Here is an 18,196-nt window from a genome sequence, read left to right as displayed (position 1 = left end):
ATTAGCACATGGCCAAGCGGGTGAGGGTGCCGGGGAGTGGGAACTGGAATTAGTCTGTACTCACCAGAGCCACGTGGACAGTAAACTCCACACCGATGCCCACGGAGGCAATGAGGATGACTACAGGGATGGCGCTCAGCTTGATGCCCATCAGCCCCATGATGCCAAACAATTCCACAGCAATCATGGCCAGAATGGAGACCTGGAGGATGGTGGGGTCAATGAGAGATGGCTTTGATTGGCTGTCCCCCCTCCCTGGCAAGCCTGATCCTATTCCATATAGGGCAGCCTCACCTCACTCTGGGGGTAGCCCTCACACTGCTCTGCATGGAAATCATCAAATCCCTGCCCACTACACACATTCGCATCATAACAGGTTCCCTGATCCCTCCATGTGGCTCCCCAACAACTGCCACCTCCATATGGGTGTTCCCAACACTCTTCTGCATGGATGTATCCAGGGCCTCTGTTCTCCTCATCAATGATATAACTGATCCCTCCATACAGGAGTCCCCCACCCACTGCCACCCTCATATGGACATCCCTTCCCCCCAGAGTGCCCCTGGCCAGTCCATCACCCAATTCCCATGAAGCAGGTACCCAGGGCCACTCAGCAGGACGGGAGAAAGGCTGGATGTCCCTGACCCCACCCATCAGGGCCATCCCCGTGCATCAGGTGCGTACTCACGATGATGCCGGCGGTCCAGGGGTTGAGCAGCAGCAAGGCGCAGACGAGAAAGGTGCAGGCCAGCAGGATGCTGATGGCCAGCAGGAACCAGTGCCGCAGGCCAATGTACTGCTCCCAGAAAAGGAAGGGGTAGCCGCTGGGGTAGCTCAGCACGCCGTGGCGCTGGGCGGCCTCCTGGCAGATGGCCCGTACGCTCTCAATCGCCTCCACAAAGTCGGACGTGCGACGCAGCCCGCTCAGGTAGAAGGGGAACTGGGCGAACTCCAGCGGCTGGGCTGCTGGGACTGGTGAGGAGATCGCAGGCAGTATGAGGGTATGGGCAGTACGGGTGGACAGGCAGCAGGAGAGCACCACAGTCACACCAGCCTGAGGGCAGCCTGATGCCTGGCTGGCTATCACAGGTCTGGGGAGTGTGTAGGGAACAGACTGGGATCAAGGAGGAGGGCATGGCATTTCTCTGCCTGTAGGATTTTTGTGCATTAGTGGGTTACTCTCTGCAGTGAGACGCTCATAGGCTGGAGCAGGCGTGTGTTGCTTAAGGCATAGGGGATGTACAGTGGGATGCTCAGGGTGTGGGATGCAGGAGGACGAGGGTTAAGCATTGGGAAGCAAGGCAGTTTACCAGATGGGGTGAGGGGTGTGAGGGGCTTCTCTTCAGGGCAAAAATGTGTGGGGAGTGGGGTACTCTGCAGGAGGATGCTGGGGGCAGAGGGGACCTTGAGGAGCCCACCATGCTCACTCACTTCGCAGGTTCTCGCCCGTGGTGTCGTACTTGTCATGAATCCACTCGGGGGGTGGGGGGTAGAAGTTGGCCTGGGAGGCGGCAAAGCCCAGGGGGTCGTTGCTGGCCCACACCGTCAGGCAGATGTAGAAGGTGTCGGGGGGGATGATGCCATTCTCATCCACCAGTCGCCGCGTGGTCAGCTTCAGGAGAGACCAGGACTGGGCATGAGCTGGGCAGCTGGGGCACAGACATCCCCAGCCCAGTCAGCCCAGCCCTGTCACCACTCACCTGGTTGAAGTTGAAGGGCTCCTTCTTGTTGCCAGTCTGGATGAGGAGCTTGTATGCCAGTGCCCCATCCTCGGAGCCATTGCGGTAGCTGTCATGGGTGATGCGCCCAGCCTGCCAGTCCCTGTCAAAGGTGGCCTGGAGCCCTGGGGATGCAGAATGGGGGATAAGCATCCCTGGGGACACACCACCCTGCACACCACCCCGTATGACCCAGGGAGTGAGGTGCCAGAGGGATGGGCACACAGAAGCCCCAAGGCTCAGCTTCCAGTGCTCCCCAGGGTGCTGCACACAAGGGAAGGCATTCCCAGGTCACTGGGGAGCATGCAGGCTGAGGAGAGGACTGTCAGGCAGGGAGGTCATGGAGAAGAGGCAGGTCCCTCACCTCTCAGCCAGTCCTGGAAGTAATGGAGCCACATTTTAGGCAGGTCGTGGTTGCCCTCCCGCACCACGTACTTGACGGTGCTGAAGGCCTGGTGCAGGCTCAGCAGGGCAGCCTGGGCACCCGGGTAGTGGAAGCCACCTTTAGTGACAATGAACATGTTGTAGAAGGAGAAGTACTTGAACTGGGCCGAGATGAAGGCGTGTGCCTTGGTGTCCCGTGGCACAATGTCCGTCAGGTATAGGCCATCATGTACCATGGTGGTGCCATAGAGGCTCAGCCCTAGCAGTGCCAGGAACAGCACCACCACCACCACCTGTGGGGACAGCGAGGGGGTTAGGAAGAGTCCTGTGCCACCCATCCACCTTGAGTGGCACCACCAGGGCTGTCCCCCTCACCTTGGTCCGGGTGCGCAGAAGGAGAGGGGCGTACTTCTCCCGGGCGAAATCAGCAAGGCTCCAGCGGCAGAAGGGCAGGGGGACACACTCTCGGCCACCCTTGGCCTCATCCAGCTGGGACAGCAGATCCCGGGTGGAGCTGGATGGGGCGAAGACCTGAGAGCCCAAGGGATCACTGTGGGGCAGGAGGATGGCAGGTGAGGTGCACACCTGGGAGGTGGGCGGCAGGACGGTGACAATGTGGTGGCCTGAGGGGTCACACCGGGTGAAGGCTTGCACAGTGGTGGTGATCTGGGTGCTGGTGGCCATGCCGGGGTGCCCATAAGGAGATGGGTGGCAGGCATGGTTGTCGTTGGCGTCAGCAAGCTCTTGGGGCTGGATCTGGATGACCCTTGAGGAGCAAGGACTGCATGGAGAGAGTGGAGGAGAGAGAGGATGAGATACCTAGTCACCCCATCTAGGGAGCTGTGGGGTCAGACCCAGCCCAGGCAGCCCACTGTCAGTACCTGTAGAAGCAGCAGAGGATGTCGAGCCGGCGTTTCTCCCGGCGGTGCAGGTCCAGGCTCAGGATAGCAGGGAAAACAAAGAGCACCATGGCGAAGTTGAACACAACAACCACTGCAGCCTGCGGGTATTGGGGGACACATGTCAAAGCGGGGTCTGGCCATCCCTTCCCATCCCCTGTAAAGGGACTGTGGCCCTACCTGGAGGGAGAAGGCACGCAGGGCAGGGATGGGCACCAGGGCTGCCATGAAGAAGGCGATCATGTTGCTGACAGAGGTGAGAGCCACACTGGTCCCCGTGCGCTTCAGACACTCACCCGTCCGCTCCTGCAGGACAGGGAAGGGGTGATGAGAGGGACCATGGGGAGGCAGGAGGAGGCCGAGAAACCCCTGGGCAGTGTTCAGTGCTCACCTTGAAGGGGATGTGCTGGCTCGTCTCGGTGAAGGCATGAGCCAAGAGGAACATGTCATCCACCCCAATGCCGAGGGCCAGGAAAGGCAGGACCTGCCGCAGAGCAGTCGCCGTGAGCAGAGGGACATGGCCACCAACTGAGAGGGGACTCAGCCGCCCCTGAGCCCTCAGGGTCCCACCCATATCACAGTACCCAACTCTTCCTCTAGCACATACCTGGGTGGTGGCTGCATTAAAGGAGATGCCCAGCAGTGAGCAAAGCCCCAGGCCAGAGGCAACGGAGAGAGCCACAAGCAGGACCCCAGCCAGGCCCACAGCCCCTTGGGACTTGGAGCAGTCCCACCGCAGCATGGTGACACAGGCGTAGGCCAGCTGCAAGAGCACAGTGGGTTAGCAGGGGCCTGGGGGGAGATGGAGGGGTGGCAGAGGACATAGAGAAGGGGCACACGTACCATGAGGAGGTAGCCCCCAGCCACCCGGATCACGCTGACGTCAGAGAAGGACTTCATGATGTCGTTAAGCGTGGTGGTGGAGAAAGCATGGACACTCTGTGTGGCGTTGGGAGGGATGGAGTCCTGTGCCAGCTGCCAGAGGTGCATCCCATTAGAGGAGTCAGGAGCCCCCTGCTCTACAGTACACCCACCCCAGAGCCATTCAGTGTGCCAGCATCACCACTGACAGTCCCTAGGGATGCACTGGACTAAAAGACAGTAGTGCCAGAACTGTGGCCACATGAAAACCTGAGCACAGAGGGATGCCATGTACAGGCTCACCCCTGCCCAGCCCCATGTGGGGGCTGTTCCCGGTGCTCACCTCCACGAACTTCCTCTGCCAGGCCTCCAGGATGGCTCCTGCCTTCTCCTCGCTCCAGCTGATATCATGGATCTCGTAGTCATCCTTGAAGTGCTCATAGAGCTGCCGGGGGCTCATGAGGAGGAACATGGTCTGCAGGGCCTCAGCACTGGGGGACAGGCACGCACCTCGCTGGGACCGGCTGCAGTGCCCCAGAATGCAGGAATGGGTCCATCCCCCACCCCATGTCACCCATCCCCACCACAGACAGCCAGGAGAGGATCCAGGCATCCTGCCTCCTCGCTCCAAAATGCTGCCTTGCTTACTGGCACCACACACTCAGCAGCCCCTGAGACAGCCCCACAGCTCCTCCTGCAGCCAGGGCAGGTGACCTGCCCTGTGCCTGGGGATGCCCACACCACAGCAGCTCTTACCGTAGTAGCTTGCCCTGGGAGTCTTTGGTCGTGCCGCCTAAAATCAGCTCCTGCTGCCAGCGCATGAACTTCCTGGAGAAGCCGTGGCAGCCCCCCGAGAGTTCGGCTGGGATGTCGGGGCTCTGTGGGTGGAGGGGAGGTGTCAGGATTGTGGGGCAGGCAGGAGAGCATCCTCCCACACCCAATCCTGGTCCTCATGGACAGTGACCCACCTGCTGGCTCTGCTTGTTGGGGGCACTGGAGGGACATTGGGGGTCCCGGGGGTCCAGGCAGGGCCGCTCCATGTAAGCCTGTCCCACCTCTGCCTTGTCTAGCAGCTCTTTGAAGCCTTCCAGGGATGTGAACTGCCCCAGCTCCTCCATCAGCTGCAGAGGGTCCAGGTTGCTCCACTGGATGTCCGGGCGGCCCCTGGGCAGAGAGCAGCACTGGGGTCATGGGGGATGCCAAAACCCACCGGCAGTGGGTGGGTTTTGGCATCCCCCAATCACCACCATTGCCAGCCCATGCCAGGGGTGCTGCGGATGCCCTCACAGGCAGGATGTGGGGATGCAGACGAGCTCAGCCCCCAGTACATCCCTTACCCCCTCCTGGGGCCGCCCGCGGAATCCCCCGTGCCCTGTGCTCCACAGCGGGCCGTGCCCCGAGTCAAGTAGCGTGCCTGATCCTGTTAGTCCGGGACAAAGCGGGGGGAGCCGGCCCTGCTGCCTGGCCCCGCTTTGTGTGAGCAGTCAGGCCGATTACTGCCCGTGGGCTAACATCTTGATAGAGGGGAGCAGGCAGGCAATAGCTCCCGGCATCCCTTACACCCTTCCTGCCATTTTTCCCCAAGATGGAGAGTTTGGGGCTCAGCAGAGGTCCTGGGGGCTCAGCACAATACTGGGAGCTGGGCGTGGAGTGAGTTCTTGGAGGTCCAGCAGGACTGCAGGGGACTTGGGTACCCAGGAAAAGGGTTTTTCCCATTGCCTGCAGATGCTCTGCTCCCTCCACCCCAGCCTGGGGAGCTGGGGGCCAGCTTCCAGCCTCACTCAGCTTCTTTTTTAAGACAGAAAGGACACACAAAAAAGCCAATAACCCAGCCCAGCACTCCAAAGAGGGGAAGAAAAAGCCCCGAGCAAGTGTGGGCTCTGGGGAGAAACACAGCCTAATAATTCATGAAGGCTGGCTGGGCCAGAGCCGGCCGCTCGAGATTCCCACATACCAACTGGAGCTGCTGCTGCTTCCAAAGAGAGCCCCTTTTATCTGCTTTCGCTTGCTTCACTGAGCCAGGGCAAATCCTTTTGTCTTTCCATAGATTGCTGCTCTTTGTTCTCCCAGCTCCCACCCCGCTCACCCCTTGGCGTTAAAAAGGGGGACGAGTCCCCATGGGCCGGCCGCACTCAGCCAGGGTGCCCGCCCAGGCACCCGCTCCCTCGGCTGCTAGGAGAGATGAGTCCCATGGCTGCTCCAGTGCCACCCTGCCTGCCACGACCTCAGTCCCAGAACGCTGCCCAAGCCAGCAGGCAATGCCACCAGCATCCCATCTGGCACAGCCACCCCAGCCCCACTTCCTCCTGCTCTCAGCAGTTCCCCAGCCTGGGATGGGGAGAACCTGAGGTCCTGGGGGGGCAAAACCAGCTCCCTAGTCCTGGCTGGGGAGGCTGCGGCCCCTTCCCCCTCCTCCCATCCGCAGCAGCCTGAATAAGGCCACTATTTCATCTATTTGGCAAGGGGCAGCTTTCAGAGCAGCATTAGCATGAGAAAGCACGGGGCTGCGTTTGCTGACAATGCACAAGCCGCCCCAGCTCTCCCAGACAAACACACGCGTAAACAGAAGGAATGTGGGGGAGGCTCCCCGGCCCAACCCGGGGTCCTCAGCCCCACCACCATGGTGTGAGGAGCTGGCTGGGACTCACTCACAACCCACCCCAGGGACTCTGTGCCCTCTGTGCCCCTGGGCACAGCTCAGAAGTGTGGGTGCCCCCTCACAATCGTGGCATCCACAAAGCACTGCCAGGGGACCTGCAGCCTCAGGGACCTGCCTGTGGCACGGCCACTGTCCCCCATCTCCATCCCTGGCCAGTGGGAGGGATGGGATGGGATGGGATGAGATGGGATGGACAGTTCTTGCCTGTGGGCGGCAGGCCCCCTGCGGCAGTGTAGCCCTACCTGTGCCACCAAGGCCAGGCAGGGGAGGACAGGGACCTGTCCCCAGGGTGTTGACCCAGTGGGATGGCAATGGTGGTGGGACCAACCCAGGGCTGAGCAGGACAAGCTGCAGCATGGAAGTACCTTGGAGCAGGCAGAGCCAAGCTTCAAAGGGAGGTCAAGCACAGACCCTCGGCAGCATCCCCTGCTCCCACCCAAGGCCCCCCACAGGCCAGGACAGTTCCCCACACACACTCACGGGAGATAGGCTGAGCCTCCCTGCAGCTTGGAGCCTTCCCAGAAGCAGTCCAGCGGTGTCAGGATCACACAGGGGAACAGCTTCTCTATCATCTGTAGGAGGACATGTGAGGGGTCAGCAGGGATGGATCAGACCCCCCAGTCTCCCCCCACCTTGCTGGACTTCCCAAACCTGTGCCTTCCCACATCCAGCCAGCAGTGCCTTCACAGCACCTGGGGCTGACAAGCCCTGTCTCCACCACAGCCCATCCACTGCCATTCTTTGATGGACTGACCCCACGGGTCAACAGCCACCCCCGGGGGGCTCTAGAGGGCCATCCATGACCAGCACTTACCCTCTCAATCATGCCATTCTCAATGATGGGGACACCCGACTTGTAGCAGATCTTGTTCAAATCCCACGATCTGGAAAGGCAGGAGGAGGAGCTGAGAATGGGCATATCCCACAGGGCACATGGCAAGGGGTAGAGGGATGTGCAGAGCACGGCAGGGGTCCCCGTCCCCCATCTGGAGCCGGACTCACTTTCCGTACAGTGAGACTTGAACCTTGCTGGCGGCCAAGGCCGCCTCGAGGTGGAGCTGCAGGGCCTCCTGTGTCAGGATGTTATCCCCATCCTTCTTCGGGGTCTGGATCAACATCTGGGAGGTGTAGACGGACTCCTCGCCCAACTTCTCCTTGGTGTAGCGCAGCTCCTGGCTCACCCGGCTGCCCGCTGTGGAGGGGATCACGATGTGCCCTGTCAGTGCCAGGGCAGGCAGAGCCCCTATCCCACCAATTTGCCCTGCCCATCAGGATGCCCAGGGAATGGGATGGGCAGAATCAAGGCCGCACAACATCAGATCGTGCCATGATCACTCACAGGGGCTTTTGGTGTGGGGTTCCCCAATTGCTGCATCCTCTGGGTGCTCACACCCAAGGGATCCAAACAGGGACCACCTCAGGACACACTGGACCAGGCATCCCCCTTCCCACCAACATTGTACCCAGCCCCAAAGCAGCTTGTTGGCTTTGCTTTCACCAGAATAAACTCACAGATGGTTGGTGAAGTGGACCCAACCTGTCCACTTCCACCCATGCACTGTGGTGGGTGCTGCAGATGCCCAAAACCAGCCCACAAAACAGGAAGCAAAACTGGGGGCACCCCAGCCCAGCCCAGCTCCTCCATAGCACCCAAGGCAGGCAGGGAAGGAGTGCAGAGAGAGAGGCAGACTCCCCGAAGTCCCTGCAGCTGTAGGCTGCCCCAGCAGCAGTTTGGGGACAGGGGAGGGAAGTGGTGCTGGGGACATCACCCTTCCCTGCCAAGGCTCTGGGATCTGTCCCCCTTTGGCAGCAGGAGAGCCCTGAGCACAGCAGGGCCAAGGTTTCCAGCTGAAGCCACTGACTCCATTTGCGGCTGCCTCAGCGTGGAATAGGAATCCCCTCCCAGCCAGCGTGGCTGGGGCTGGGACCAAACCCTGCACGGTCTCTCGCATGGCTGAGCACCAGCCCAGGGACAGCTGTCCCCATCCCCTTCGAGTGGGGGCTCTTATCCCTCTTGGCATAGCAAAGGGGATCCACTTCCCACCCAGAGGAGGGTGGGAAGTGGATCCTGAAACCCCTCTCAAGTGCACCACTTGGCTGCCCTGCTCCCAGCACCCTGCTCGGGGTGGGTGGGACGCTGCCATGGCACATCTTGGGTGTAGCCCCCATCCCAGAGCCACCCACTGGGGTACCCCAGGATGCCAGCGTGGGATGCTTCCCAAGGCAGTGCCGCTGGCAGGGGTGAGGCCAGCTCCTGCCCAGCCCCAGGAAAGCGAGGGGAGGTCACGATTCATCTGCACCAGGATGCTCCCTCAGCAAGAGGCGGGGGCCCCGGCAGGCCTGGCCCTCCGCCAGCACCGAGGAGGCCAGAGCGAGACCGCAAATAAGGAGCAGAATCTTCCCTTTTAATGACTTATTATATGGGTTGGTGTTTTGGTCTTTTTTTTCCCTGCTTTTTGGGAACAGGGAGGGCAAAGCATCTTTATTGTTCCTGGCTGGGCCAGGGAGCAGCTGGTGTCCATCAGATGCCAGTTGGGATAGAGGTTGTGCCAGGGACAGGGAGGGGGGGGACACGGCCGCGGCTTTTGTATGTGTGTGTCAGAGGGGATAGCAGCACCCAGGGCGAGGGGACGAGGACACAGGGAGGGTGGGTGTCGGGGGTGGGGGGAAGTGGGACGCCCATCCCGTTCCCAGCAGGCTGGGAGGTCGGGCAGGAGGTGCGCCAAGCTGCTCTGATCTCAGCCATGCCACCCACGCAGAAGCCGGGCAGGAGGTGGGACACTGCGATGAGGGGGTGCCCGACAGTGCTGCTGCTCCCGGGGGATGCATCCTGCTACGCCCTGCCCGGCCGGCATCTCCGCCCAGCACGGCTGCGGGAGGAGCCACACATCTGCAAGCATGGGGTGGGGGCGAGCCCCCCGAAAAATTAAAGAGGAGGGGGAAAAAAAAAAAAAAAAGAGAGAGAAAATAAAAAGCCGTCCCTTGTAATTAGTGTTAATTTGGAACAGGGCACTGCGAGCCGTCAGCAAGCTTCAAAGGCCGTGAGGAAGCCTCAAATTCCAACACCCTAATTAACCAAAGAGCAACATGAAAAGACAAGGCAGTGCACACAGGGCTGCCAAGGACACTTCAAACGGGCGCACGCCCGCCGGCCGGCCAGCCCGGGAGCGGGGCGAGACGCCCCACGCCGCACGCAGCCCCCCGGCGGGGGAGGGGGCTGGGGGGGCACCCCCATACCAACAATGAGCACGTTAATGAGGAACGGTATGCAAATTCTTCCTTTTTGTTGTTGTTGTTGTGTTGGTTTTTTGTTGTTTTTTTTTTTTATTCCAATTAACAAAGGCAGCCCTTGGCTTTTTCATGCAACGGGCTCTCTGGTTCCAATCAGGCGTCCGGTCCTGCTTACTAACAGCCTGCTCTGCTCCCCGGCAGGGTTTGGCTTCACTGCCCTGGATCCCCAGCTCCCTCCAAAATCCAACAGCAGGGCTTGGAGGCAGGACAGTCCCCCGAGGCAGGAGCATCCTCGCTGAGATTGGGCATTGCTCCTTGGTACCACTGCTGGGAGTTTCACGCTGGGGGGGTTGTGGGTGCAGGCTCAGAGCAGCTCCAGCTGGAGGGTGGATTGGGACCCTACAGCCACTTGCACTCCAAACACCCGGGGTGCAGAGCAGGCTCCTGCCGTGCCCAAGCAGGTAGAGTGGATGCTAAGGATGGGACAGGGTCCCTCTGGCAGTGAGGGTGGCTGCGTGTGCGGCTGCCTCCCATCCACGGGCCATGCCGGGGGAGCCCTCTCTGTAATTACAGCATCCGCCACAAAATTATAGAGCAGGGCTGGAGCCTCCCTGCCCCCTTCCCGGCCACCCTGCCTGAGCCATTCCCCTGCCACTGCAGCCCAAACCCTCCTGTCAGGACCCACGGCCCTGCAACCAGTTCATCCTCACATAGTAGAGCCAACTTGTGCCCTCAGCTGCTCCAGCCAAGACTGTGCCTCAGCCCCTGTGTTGTCCTGGGAAGGGTCTGATCCCAGCTCATTCCACATCTCTGCAGGGGTAGCCAGAACCTCCCGGACTCATCTCAGAGGGTTTGGGGTCAGATGAGCCCATGCCAGGTCCTCTGCCCACAGTGCAGTTGCAAAGCCCCCCCAGCTCGGGGCTGGCCCCCTTGCAGCCACCCCGCTGGTTATGGCAGCAAGTGGACCTCCCACCATGCTTTCCCAGGGCAGGGCAGGAGGTGAACAAACCCCGTGGTGCCCTGTCCCTGTCTCCAAGCACCCAGGGGTGGGGGGCAGCAGGCTGAGGGTTGAGTGTGCCAGGGCAGCGTGTCTGGGTGGCACGGGGAGGGCAGTGGGTCTGGGCAGGCTGCCAGCCCCACAATGAGCCCTCCCTGCCTGGCAAGGCTGAAGGCGAGGGAGGGATGTGGGAGGTGCTGGGGACCACAGAGAGGTACCAGGGTCTCCCCAGGAAACACATGCTGCAAAGACCACTCTGTCCCATCAGGCTGGGCAGAGGTCACGGTCAACAGCACTGCCATCACAGTACAGATGGCACCCAGGCACTGCTAGTGTTGTCACTGCTTGAGTGACTTGGGTGGCACAGGATGACAGGGAGGGAACACTCCTGGGTACACATTCTCGCTTGGCCCCCAAAATCAGGCCCTGTCCCACTTGGTGTAATGGGGCTACGGGATGTGACAGCAAATGATATTGAGCTGCAGATTCGGCTGGTGCACAGGGGATGCTGCAGCCCTGAGCCCAGCTCCAGCTGGGCCTACTAGCAAGGGACTCGATGAGCAGCTCCCTGTCTACAGCACAACATCCCAATCCTAGGGTTGGGAACCACCACAAAGGCACAGCTGGGAGTGGGGCAAGGTCAGGCCGAGATCCCCTGGGAAAAGCCATCCCCATGGGGAACCCCCTTTGCAGCATCCCCCTGCTTCAAGAGGCACCCACGGGGGCAAACGCAGACGGAGCACATCCTGCCGGCAGAGATGCCTGCCCTGGGCGCTCAGAGCCCCCGGGGTTTCGGAGGGATGCCAGAACCATCCTGCAACTCAAGCACTACCCCGCGTCCCGGTGGGAGGGGGTCCCGAGGCACCGCCCCAAGCATCCCTCGGCTGCAGCTTCCCCGTGCTGAGCGGCGTGCAAGCCGGAGGCCACCTTCAAAGTGTTGTGGGGCGGATTAGCTGGATTAGGGAGGCAGTGAAAGGACCCATGCTGCTCCGGAGGAAGTCTCGCCCAGGGCACACTGAAAGAGCCATTTTTACCTGTCCCGGCCGCTACCGCCAGCCTCGCCAAAAGCCCGGCGGCCCCATCCTGTCAAAACACGTCCTCCCGGCCCCATTCACCCTGCGGCTGCTCCCGGGAAGGGGGGCAGCTGCGTGGCAGATGGGTGCCCCCAGCAGCACCGAGGGACGGACGAGGGCTCGGCGCTGCCCCAGCACCTCCAGCTAAAGCCAGCCCCACGGAAGGGGCTCCCAACTAAGTCAAGAGGGGCGGCAGAAGACGGGGATGCCTTCAAAAAGCCAGCGGCGGAGAGGGGCAGAAAGGGCCCGTTTGGGGCCAGCTCCCCAGCCGCCGGCCCCGGCCGAACTCTTTTGTTTAACGGCAAAGCTAAATTAATGTCTTTATCACCCCAAATCGGGGGGCGGCGGTTCCCAGCACAGCGAGGGGGGCAGCCGGGAGCTCGCACCGCCCCGGCCAGCGCCGAGGGGACAGCGCGACCCCCGAAAAAGAGTGGGGGGGGGAAAGGGGGGGAAGAGAGAGGGGATTCAGTTGGGAACTATTCACCGCTAAGACTCCTGTCAGCATTGACATAAATTTCCACTGGTGTTGGCATTTAGGCATTTGCCATTTCCATATGTATAGGGCTGCCTGTACTAATTATGCTAATCACCCCCTCTGTTGGCTGCTGTGAAAAATGGCCACATTAGGCACTCCACTGCTTGCTAATGTCACTTAATGTGTGGTTGAAACATACATTCATCCCCCTCTGAATGGTGAAATTTTTCCACATTGCTGGCTTCATTCAGGCAAGAAATGAATTTTTTGAACTCAGACCACTTTTCCAGGCCCGAGGGAGAGGCAGATAATAAAACCCTCTTCTTGGGCCCTGGCGCTGCCCCCTCCCAGCCGCCAAATAACATTTAAAACACACAAAAAAAGATCCCGTTCCCTAAGTCCGTAGATATGTCCAAGTTAAAAAAACATATGTATAAAAAAAAGAAAAAATACTTTCTAGGAAATAAAAAAATATATAAGTTGAAAAGGAAAGCAAAATGGACAGGGGCAGATAAGCCACAGCCATCTGTAAAGTCTTCCAGTCTCTTTGGGTTAATTAGCAAAATTTTCCAGCCCAAAAAAAGCTGACCAAGCTGTCAAGGAGGGGAAAAGGAAGAGCAAGAGGTTTTGCGCTCACCTCCCAAAGAAAAATAAATAAAGGTGCCTGGACCCCATCTTCTGGTGGGTGGGGGGCTACCGGGTGAGCCTCCTTCCCTCTCCCCCTTCTCAAGAAGAAAGGTTCTTTCAGAGCCAGAGTGGAGCAGAGGGGAGAGCCAGGCAGGCAGGTTTTTGGGATAACAGGGACCTCAGCACTTCATGGCAGCAACACCCCAGCTGCTCCCCACTCCTCCAAGCCCAGAGGATGGGGGCACCGGGTCCCCACAGATACCCAGGCCCTGCAAACAGAGAGGACAGCAGGGTGCTGAAGGAAAGATCCCACCAGGCCAGGCAAGACAGACCCCAGGCACCCTGGGCTGTCCCTTTCCTTCCTGCAGAGCAATACCTGTGTCACCACACCCCAAGAGAAATGGGGACCCTCTTCCCCAGGACACCCATCTGGGGACAAAGCAGGGACATGGCAGTCCAGGAGCCACCCCACAAGAGTGAAGCCAGCTCTGGGCAGATCACAGCAGGCATCTTGCTGCCCCAGACATGGGAACAAACTGCCATCAGAGCCCCCCAGCCTGTCAGCACCAGCCACAAACAGCCCCCCAGATTCACCCGCTCCTTTCTCAGCCCCTGCACAAACATCCCACCCCACAGACCCACCCACCCAGCCAGGAGACCACCCACCTCTCTGTGTGCCCACCCAGGAATGGCTGTGGCATCCCTCTCGCCCTCACTGCTGCTGCCCCACACCCTCCACGGGACCCACCCAGCACAGTGGGGACAGGGGCTGGGAAGAGAGGCCACACAGACAGTGCTGAGGGTGTTCAATCCCGTCCTTGGCTTCCTGTTGGGGCCTTCCCGTTCCCTATGCCCCTCTCTCTGTGAACAGAGTCAGCCAGCACCTCCTCTCCGTGCTGGCCTGCTGCGGGGGGAGCTCCAGGCTGCATCCCAGCCCTGTCCTGGGTGCCGAAGAACTGATGCCCTGTGCCAAGAACTGCCGCAGAGGTCAAGAAAGGACAGAAGACACTGCCAAGAGGGTTGGGGGTGTCTCAGCTTTGTGCCCCAACATGACAAAAAGAGAGCAAATTCCCTCATCCCCATAAGATGTGTCCTATTTCATCCCACCAGCACATTTGGGGTGTCCATGACCCCTCCAGGAAAGGGACAGGGTCTTCTCCAGGGAGACTCAGCAGCTCTTTGAGAGCGCGACGGCTGTGCGGGGCGCTTGGCTGTTCCGGTTAGGAATTAACCCGGCCTTCCTTTGAACCAGCCCTCAGCGCTATAAATCAGGCAGACCCATTCACCACCCAGGGCTCTGCCTGCCTAGAGCTCGCCTCCCCGGCCCCTTGGCCCTAAAGACGCCCTGGGAGAGCCAGGAACAGCTGCCAGGTGTCTAGAGGTAACTCAACACTCGCAGCTAGCCGGGATTGCAAAGCCTCCGAGTGGCTAATTGCTTCGGAGGAGCCTAATTGAACATTTCCACAGTCGAGTCCAATTTATGGGGTGACACAGCCTCCTTCCATCTCTCAAAAAGGGATACAGGTCAGGCATAACCCCAGAACACCACAAGAACCCCTCAGCCAGCCCCCTGGTCTAAGGACACTCGCAGAATTGGGACAGGGGACCCTCTGCTTTCCCACTAGTGGCCGGGGCCACAGCCGAGGCTCAGGAGGACATACCATCAGCATGGCTCGAGTGCTGACCCCAGTCATGGGGCCAAAGCAGGGCTGCCCACCCTATTCCCCTGTTTGGGGAGGAGGGGGATGGAACATCAGCATCATGCTCCCATGGGAAGCAGCTCCCTTCTCTCACCTGCTCACCAGGATCCCAGCTCCCAGACAGCAGAGTTCAGCCTGTCATGGGGACTGCCTGGCACAGGGTCACACTCTGCTCCTGCAGCACTGGGACCTCACCTGGGCGGGGTGGTTTGTGGGTTGGAGCATCACCACCTGCATCCCTCAGCCTGGCTAGGCAGAGGCAGGTGGTCCGGTACAGTCACCAGAGGCTTCCTGGAACCTTAAACCACCCTGCCCCTGAAATGGGACCCCCTGGGCTAGGATAATGGGCCTGGGATTCCCTGCACACATACTCTGCCCGTTAGACACCCTACAGCACTGCCTCTGGGCTGGGATGAAGCACAGTCCCACAAACATCTCCTCACGGACTCAGAGGAGGCAGGAGCTCAGGTGCCCAGCACCCTAGGGATTCCAGACACTTGGGATCAAGCTGATGGGATACCAGCTTTGCCAGCCAAGGAGCAAGAACTGCATTGCTTCAGCCTGCCACAGTGGTACCAGGCTCACTGCAGAGGACACACACTCCAACCCTGCCACACGCGTGGGAATGTGAGAAAGTAGAGGCTGAGAAAAATCCCAAAGCAGCTTCGAGTGCTCTGGATGCAACCACAGAGTCTGGGCAATTGTGTTCCACTCTCCAGGGGCATCCCGGGCCCTCCTGTCCCCTGATAATGCCCAAACCCACACCAGCAGGATGGGGTGCAGTGATCAGGGCTGGTCATATGTGGGGGATGCTTTGATCTCGCCAGAAAATGCAGAAGCTGAGGCTGGTGGTGAGGCAGGGACCTACAGATGGTTATGGGGAAGGGAGGCAGCCCCAAAGCTGACAGACGAGACTGAAAGTGTCACCGCAAACCTTCCTTCCACATCCTGACCCACGCATGCCACCCCATGGGACTAAAGCCATCTCAGACACATCGTCCTTGGTGGTCGCAGGTTGTGCCAACGCCTGAGGACGCTGGGGATGTGCCACCCAGGAGCAAGGCACGGAGGGGTCTGCCCCGAGTGCAAACTCCCGGGGGAAGAGCCCTCCCAGGAATGACAAGGGGGGGCTCTGAGTAGCACCCTTGGCATCACACCGTCCTCAGGAAGGCGCCACAGATCCAGAGCGGAGGCTGTGCGCAGACCCCAGTGCACCCATTGCCCAGGAAGGGGCAGGACTCCCCACGTCAGCGGGATTTCACCACGGAGTAAAAAAAAAAATTAAATTAAATCCAACTCCTGACACTGAAGAAGATGAGAAGCCATGAGAAAGCGAAGGTTCCTGAGAGAGGCCCCCGGCACCCACATTACAGCCAGACCGCAGTGTGGGGGAAATCCCCCAAGAGCAGCCGCAGTTGCTGCTGGCTGCGGCCGTGCGAGCAGGGAAGCTCAGTGGGGCACAGGAAAAGCCGGGTTTCTGGGCGCTTCCAGCCGTCCCCAGGCTTGGCCCCTTCCCCATCCCGCTCTCCACCCTGATGTGCCGCAAGTCCCATTCCCCTTAACAGGAACAACCACAGCCGCTTTCCTGGCCACAGTTCTACAAAACGCTGACTCCTTGCTACCCCAAAAGCACAATAAAAATTCAATGGAGCCGGAGCCACGACCCAGAGTGAGGGAACCACGGAGGGAGCACGTCCCTCCTTCAGCAGCCACAGCTCAGGCGCGGGCTGGACCGGGAGGTACCACTGGATTTCTCTGCTACGTGTTGCAGTGGAAGGGGGTGATGGAGACGAGATCTGGGGAGGGGGGACAAACATCCCTGGGGAGTGGGGAGCAGGTGGGAGAGCCGGGCATTCCTGGGCAGGGGTCCGTGCGTGCATCTGTGTGCAAGCAGCCAGGGAGCGCAGAGCTCTTTTTTTTAAATTAAAAAAAGAAAAAAAAAAAAAAAAGGGGGTGGGAGAGCAAAGTTGCTTCTATTGTTGAACCAAATCCAAGAGTAGCTGAGGACCACACAGGGAGCGGGGCGTGGGGGAGGAGGCAGCGCTCCCGCACAAAGATGGCTGACACCCCTCCGCTGAGCAACATCTGCCCCTGCACAGCACCCCGCGGGGACCCCCGGCCCGGGGGATCCCCCCGCCGCTCCCGGCGGCACGGACGGGGGTGTGATTCGGGGTGCTGCCCCCCCCCCCGGGGGCCCCCCAAAGCCGAAGGGAGGCGCAGGAAAAGCAAATGCCAGACCCGTGAAGCAGGGCTGCAGGGATCGGGGAGAGAAAATCCACGCTGGAGTTATTAATAACAAAGGAGGGGGATCAGCCGCTTCCACTCGGAAACGGGGATTTGCTCCCGCCTGACCCTGCCCGCGTTCCCGTTCCCCCCAGGCCGGGGTCCCGTGCCGGGACTGGCGGCTCCGCGGCGCCAGTTCTGCCCCGGTGCGGGGCTGCGGCTGCTCCCGGGGGTTCTTCCCACCAGGAAGGGGGTGTCCAGCACCATCCCCGTCGCACGTGTCAGCACCTTCGCGCGGGGACACGCGTGGGGATCGTTCTTCAACCCAGCACCACGCACCCGCGCAAGGCGCGGCCCGAGCGGCCGCGCAGACGGGTCCCCGGCTCGTGGGCACCCACGGCCCCGTCCTCCGCGGCCCCGGTGACGGGACGCCCGGCGGCGGCATCCTCGTCTTCCTCGTCTCGCCCCGCTCCCGCGCTGTCACCTGCCTCCCGGCCGGCCCCGCACTCCGCGCCGCGCGTGGGGGACAAAGCAGGGACCGGGACCGGGACCGTTCCCACGGGCGGCCGAGCCCGCAGGGCCGCTCTTACCTTCCACCCAGAGATGCTCGATGTCGGTCTCGATGGAGGCCACCCGTAGTCCCACGGCCAGCGCCCCGAACACCAGCAGCCCCACGAAGAGCACCTTCCCGCAGTGCCGCTGGATCCGGCAACCCAGGGCGAAGAGCAGCGCCTGAAAGCGGGCCCGCAGCCACAGCGGAGTCCTCTGGCCCACGGCGCTGCCCTGCGGAGGGGGCGAGGATCGGGTCAGCCCGGGAGAGGAGAAGGGAGAGCCCCCGCCTGGGGAAGTGGACCCGCAGCGGGGCGGGATGCCCGCGGCCGCCGCACTCGGCTTCGGAGCGGAACCGCGAGTGCCAGAGGTTCCCCGAGCCGGGGGACACGGGGGTCCCCGCACCCGCCCGGCCCGCGCCGGGCTCCTCCGCGCTCTCCGAACTCCCCTTCCCGGCCCGCAGCCCCCGCGAGAGCAGGCGATGCTCGCCCCTCACTCACCTCGGGCAGCGGCTTGCAGCGGGCGGCGCGCAGCGGCGGCGGCGCGGCGCGGGGGGGCTCGGCCGGCATGGCGGGGCGGCTGGCGGGGCTGGGCACCCCCCGTTATGTGGGGCCGAGCGCGGCGGCGGCCCCCATGCGCGCGGCGGGGCCGTGCCGGTGCCGGTGCCGGTGCGGATGGAGGGCTGTGTGTGCGCCGCCGGCCGCCCGCCGCGCCTCTAAAGGGGAGGCGGGGGCGGGGGGCGCCGGGGCCGCGCCGCCGCCGCCGCTCCCATTGGCCGCCGCCGCCGCGGCAGCGCCCAT

The 18,196-nt window shown here is 61.3% G+C and overlaps 1 protein-coding gene across 1 annotated transcript in view; it reads right to left on the bottom strand.

The window, feature by feature from the left end:
* PTCH2 (patched 2) overlaps positions 1–18,196 on the bottom strand; it is a 21,481-nt gene extending 3,285 nt beyond the window's left edge. Inside the window, 21 exon segments of the mRNA XM_059853945.1 lie at positions 65–202; positions 689–972; positions 1,432–1,612; positions 1,701–1,843; positions 2,083–2,395; positions 2,478–2,883; positions 2,984–3,102; positions 3,182–3,307; positions 3,393–3,485; positions 3,609–3,764; positions 3,845–3,976; positions 4,206–4,353; positions 4,619–4,740; positions 4,831–5,026; positions 7,002–7,093; positions 7,336–7,405; positions 7,524–7,713; positions 17,438–17,630; positions 17,897–17,995; positions 17,997–18,124; positions 18,127–18,196. Of these exon segments, the coding sequence (XP_059709928.1) occupies positions 65–202; positions 689–972; positions 1,432–1,612; positions 1,701–1,843; positions 2,083–2,395; positions 2,478–2,883; positions 2,984–3,102; positions 3,182–3,307; positions 3,393–3,485; positions 3,609–3,764; positions 3,845–3,976; positions 4,206–4,353; positions 4,619–4,740; positions 4,831–5,026; positions 7,002–7,093; positions 7,336–7,405; positions 7,524–7,713; positions 17,438–17,630; positions 17,897–17,995; positions 17,997–18,124; positions 18,127–18,196 (3,399 nt within the window).

The sequence above is a fragment of the Haemorhous mexicanus genome, chromosome 9 (assembly GCF_027477595.1).
Source record: "Haemorhous mexicanus isolate bHaeMex1 chromosome 9, bHaeMex1.pri, whole genome shotgun sequence".
NCBI classification, from domain to species: domain Eukaryota; kingdom Metazoa; phylum Chordata; class Aves; order Passeriformes; family Fringillidae; genus Haemorhous; species Haemorhous mexicanus.
This window is presented reverse-complemented; position numbering and strand designations above follow the sequence as displayed.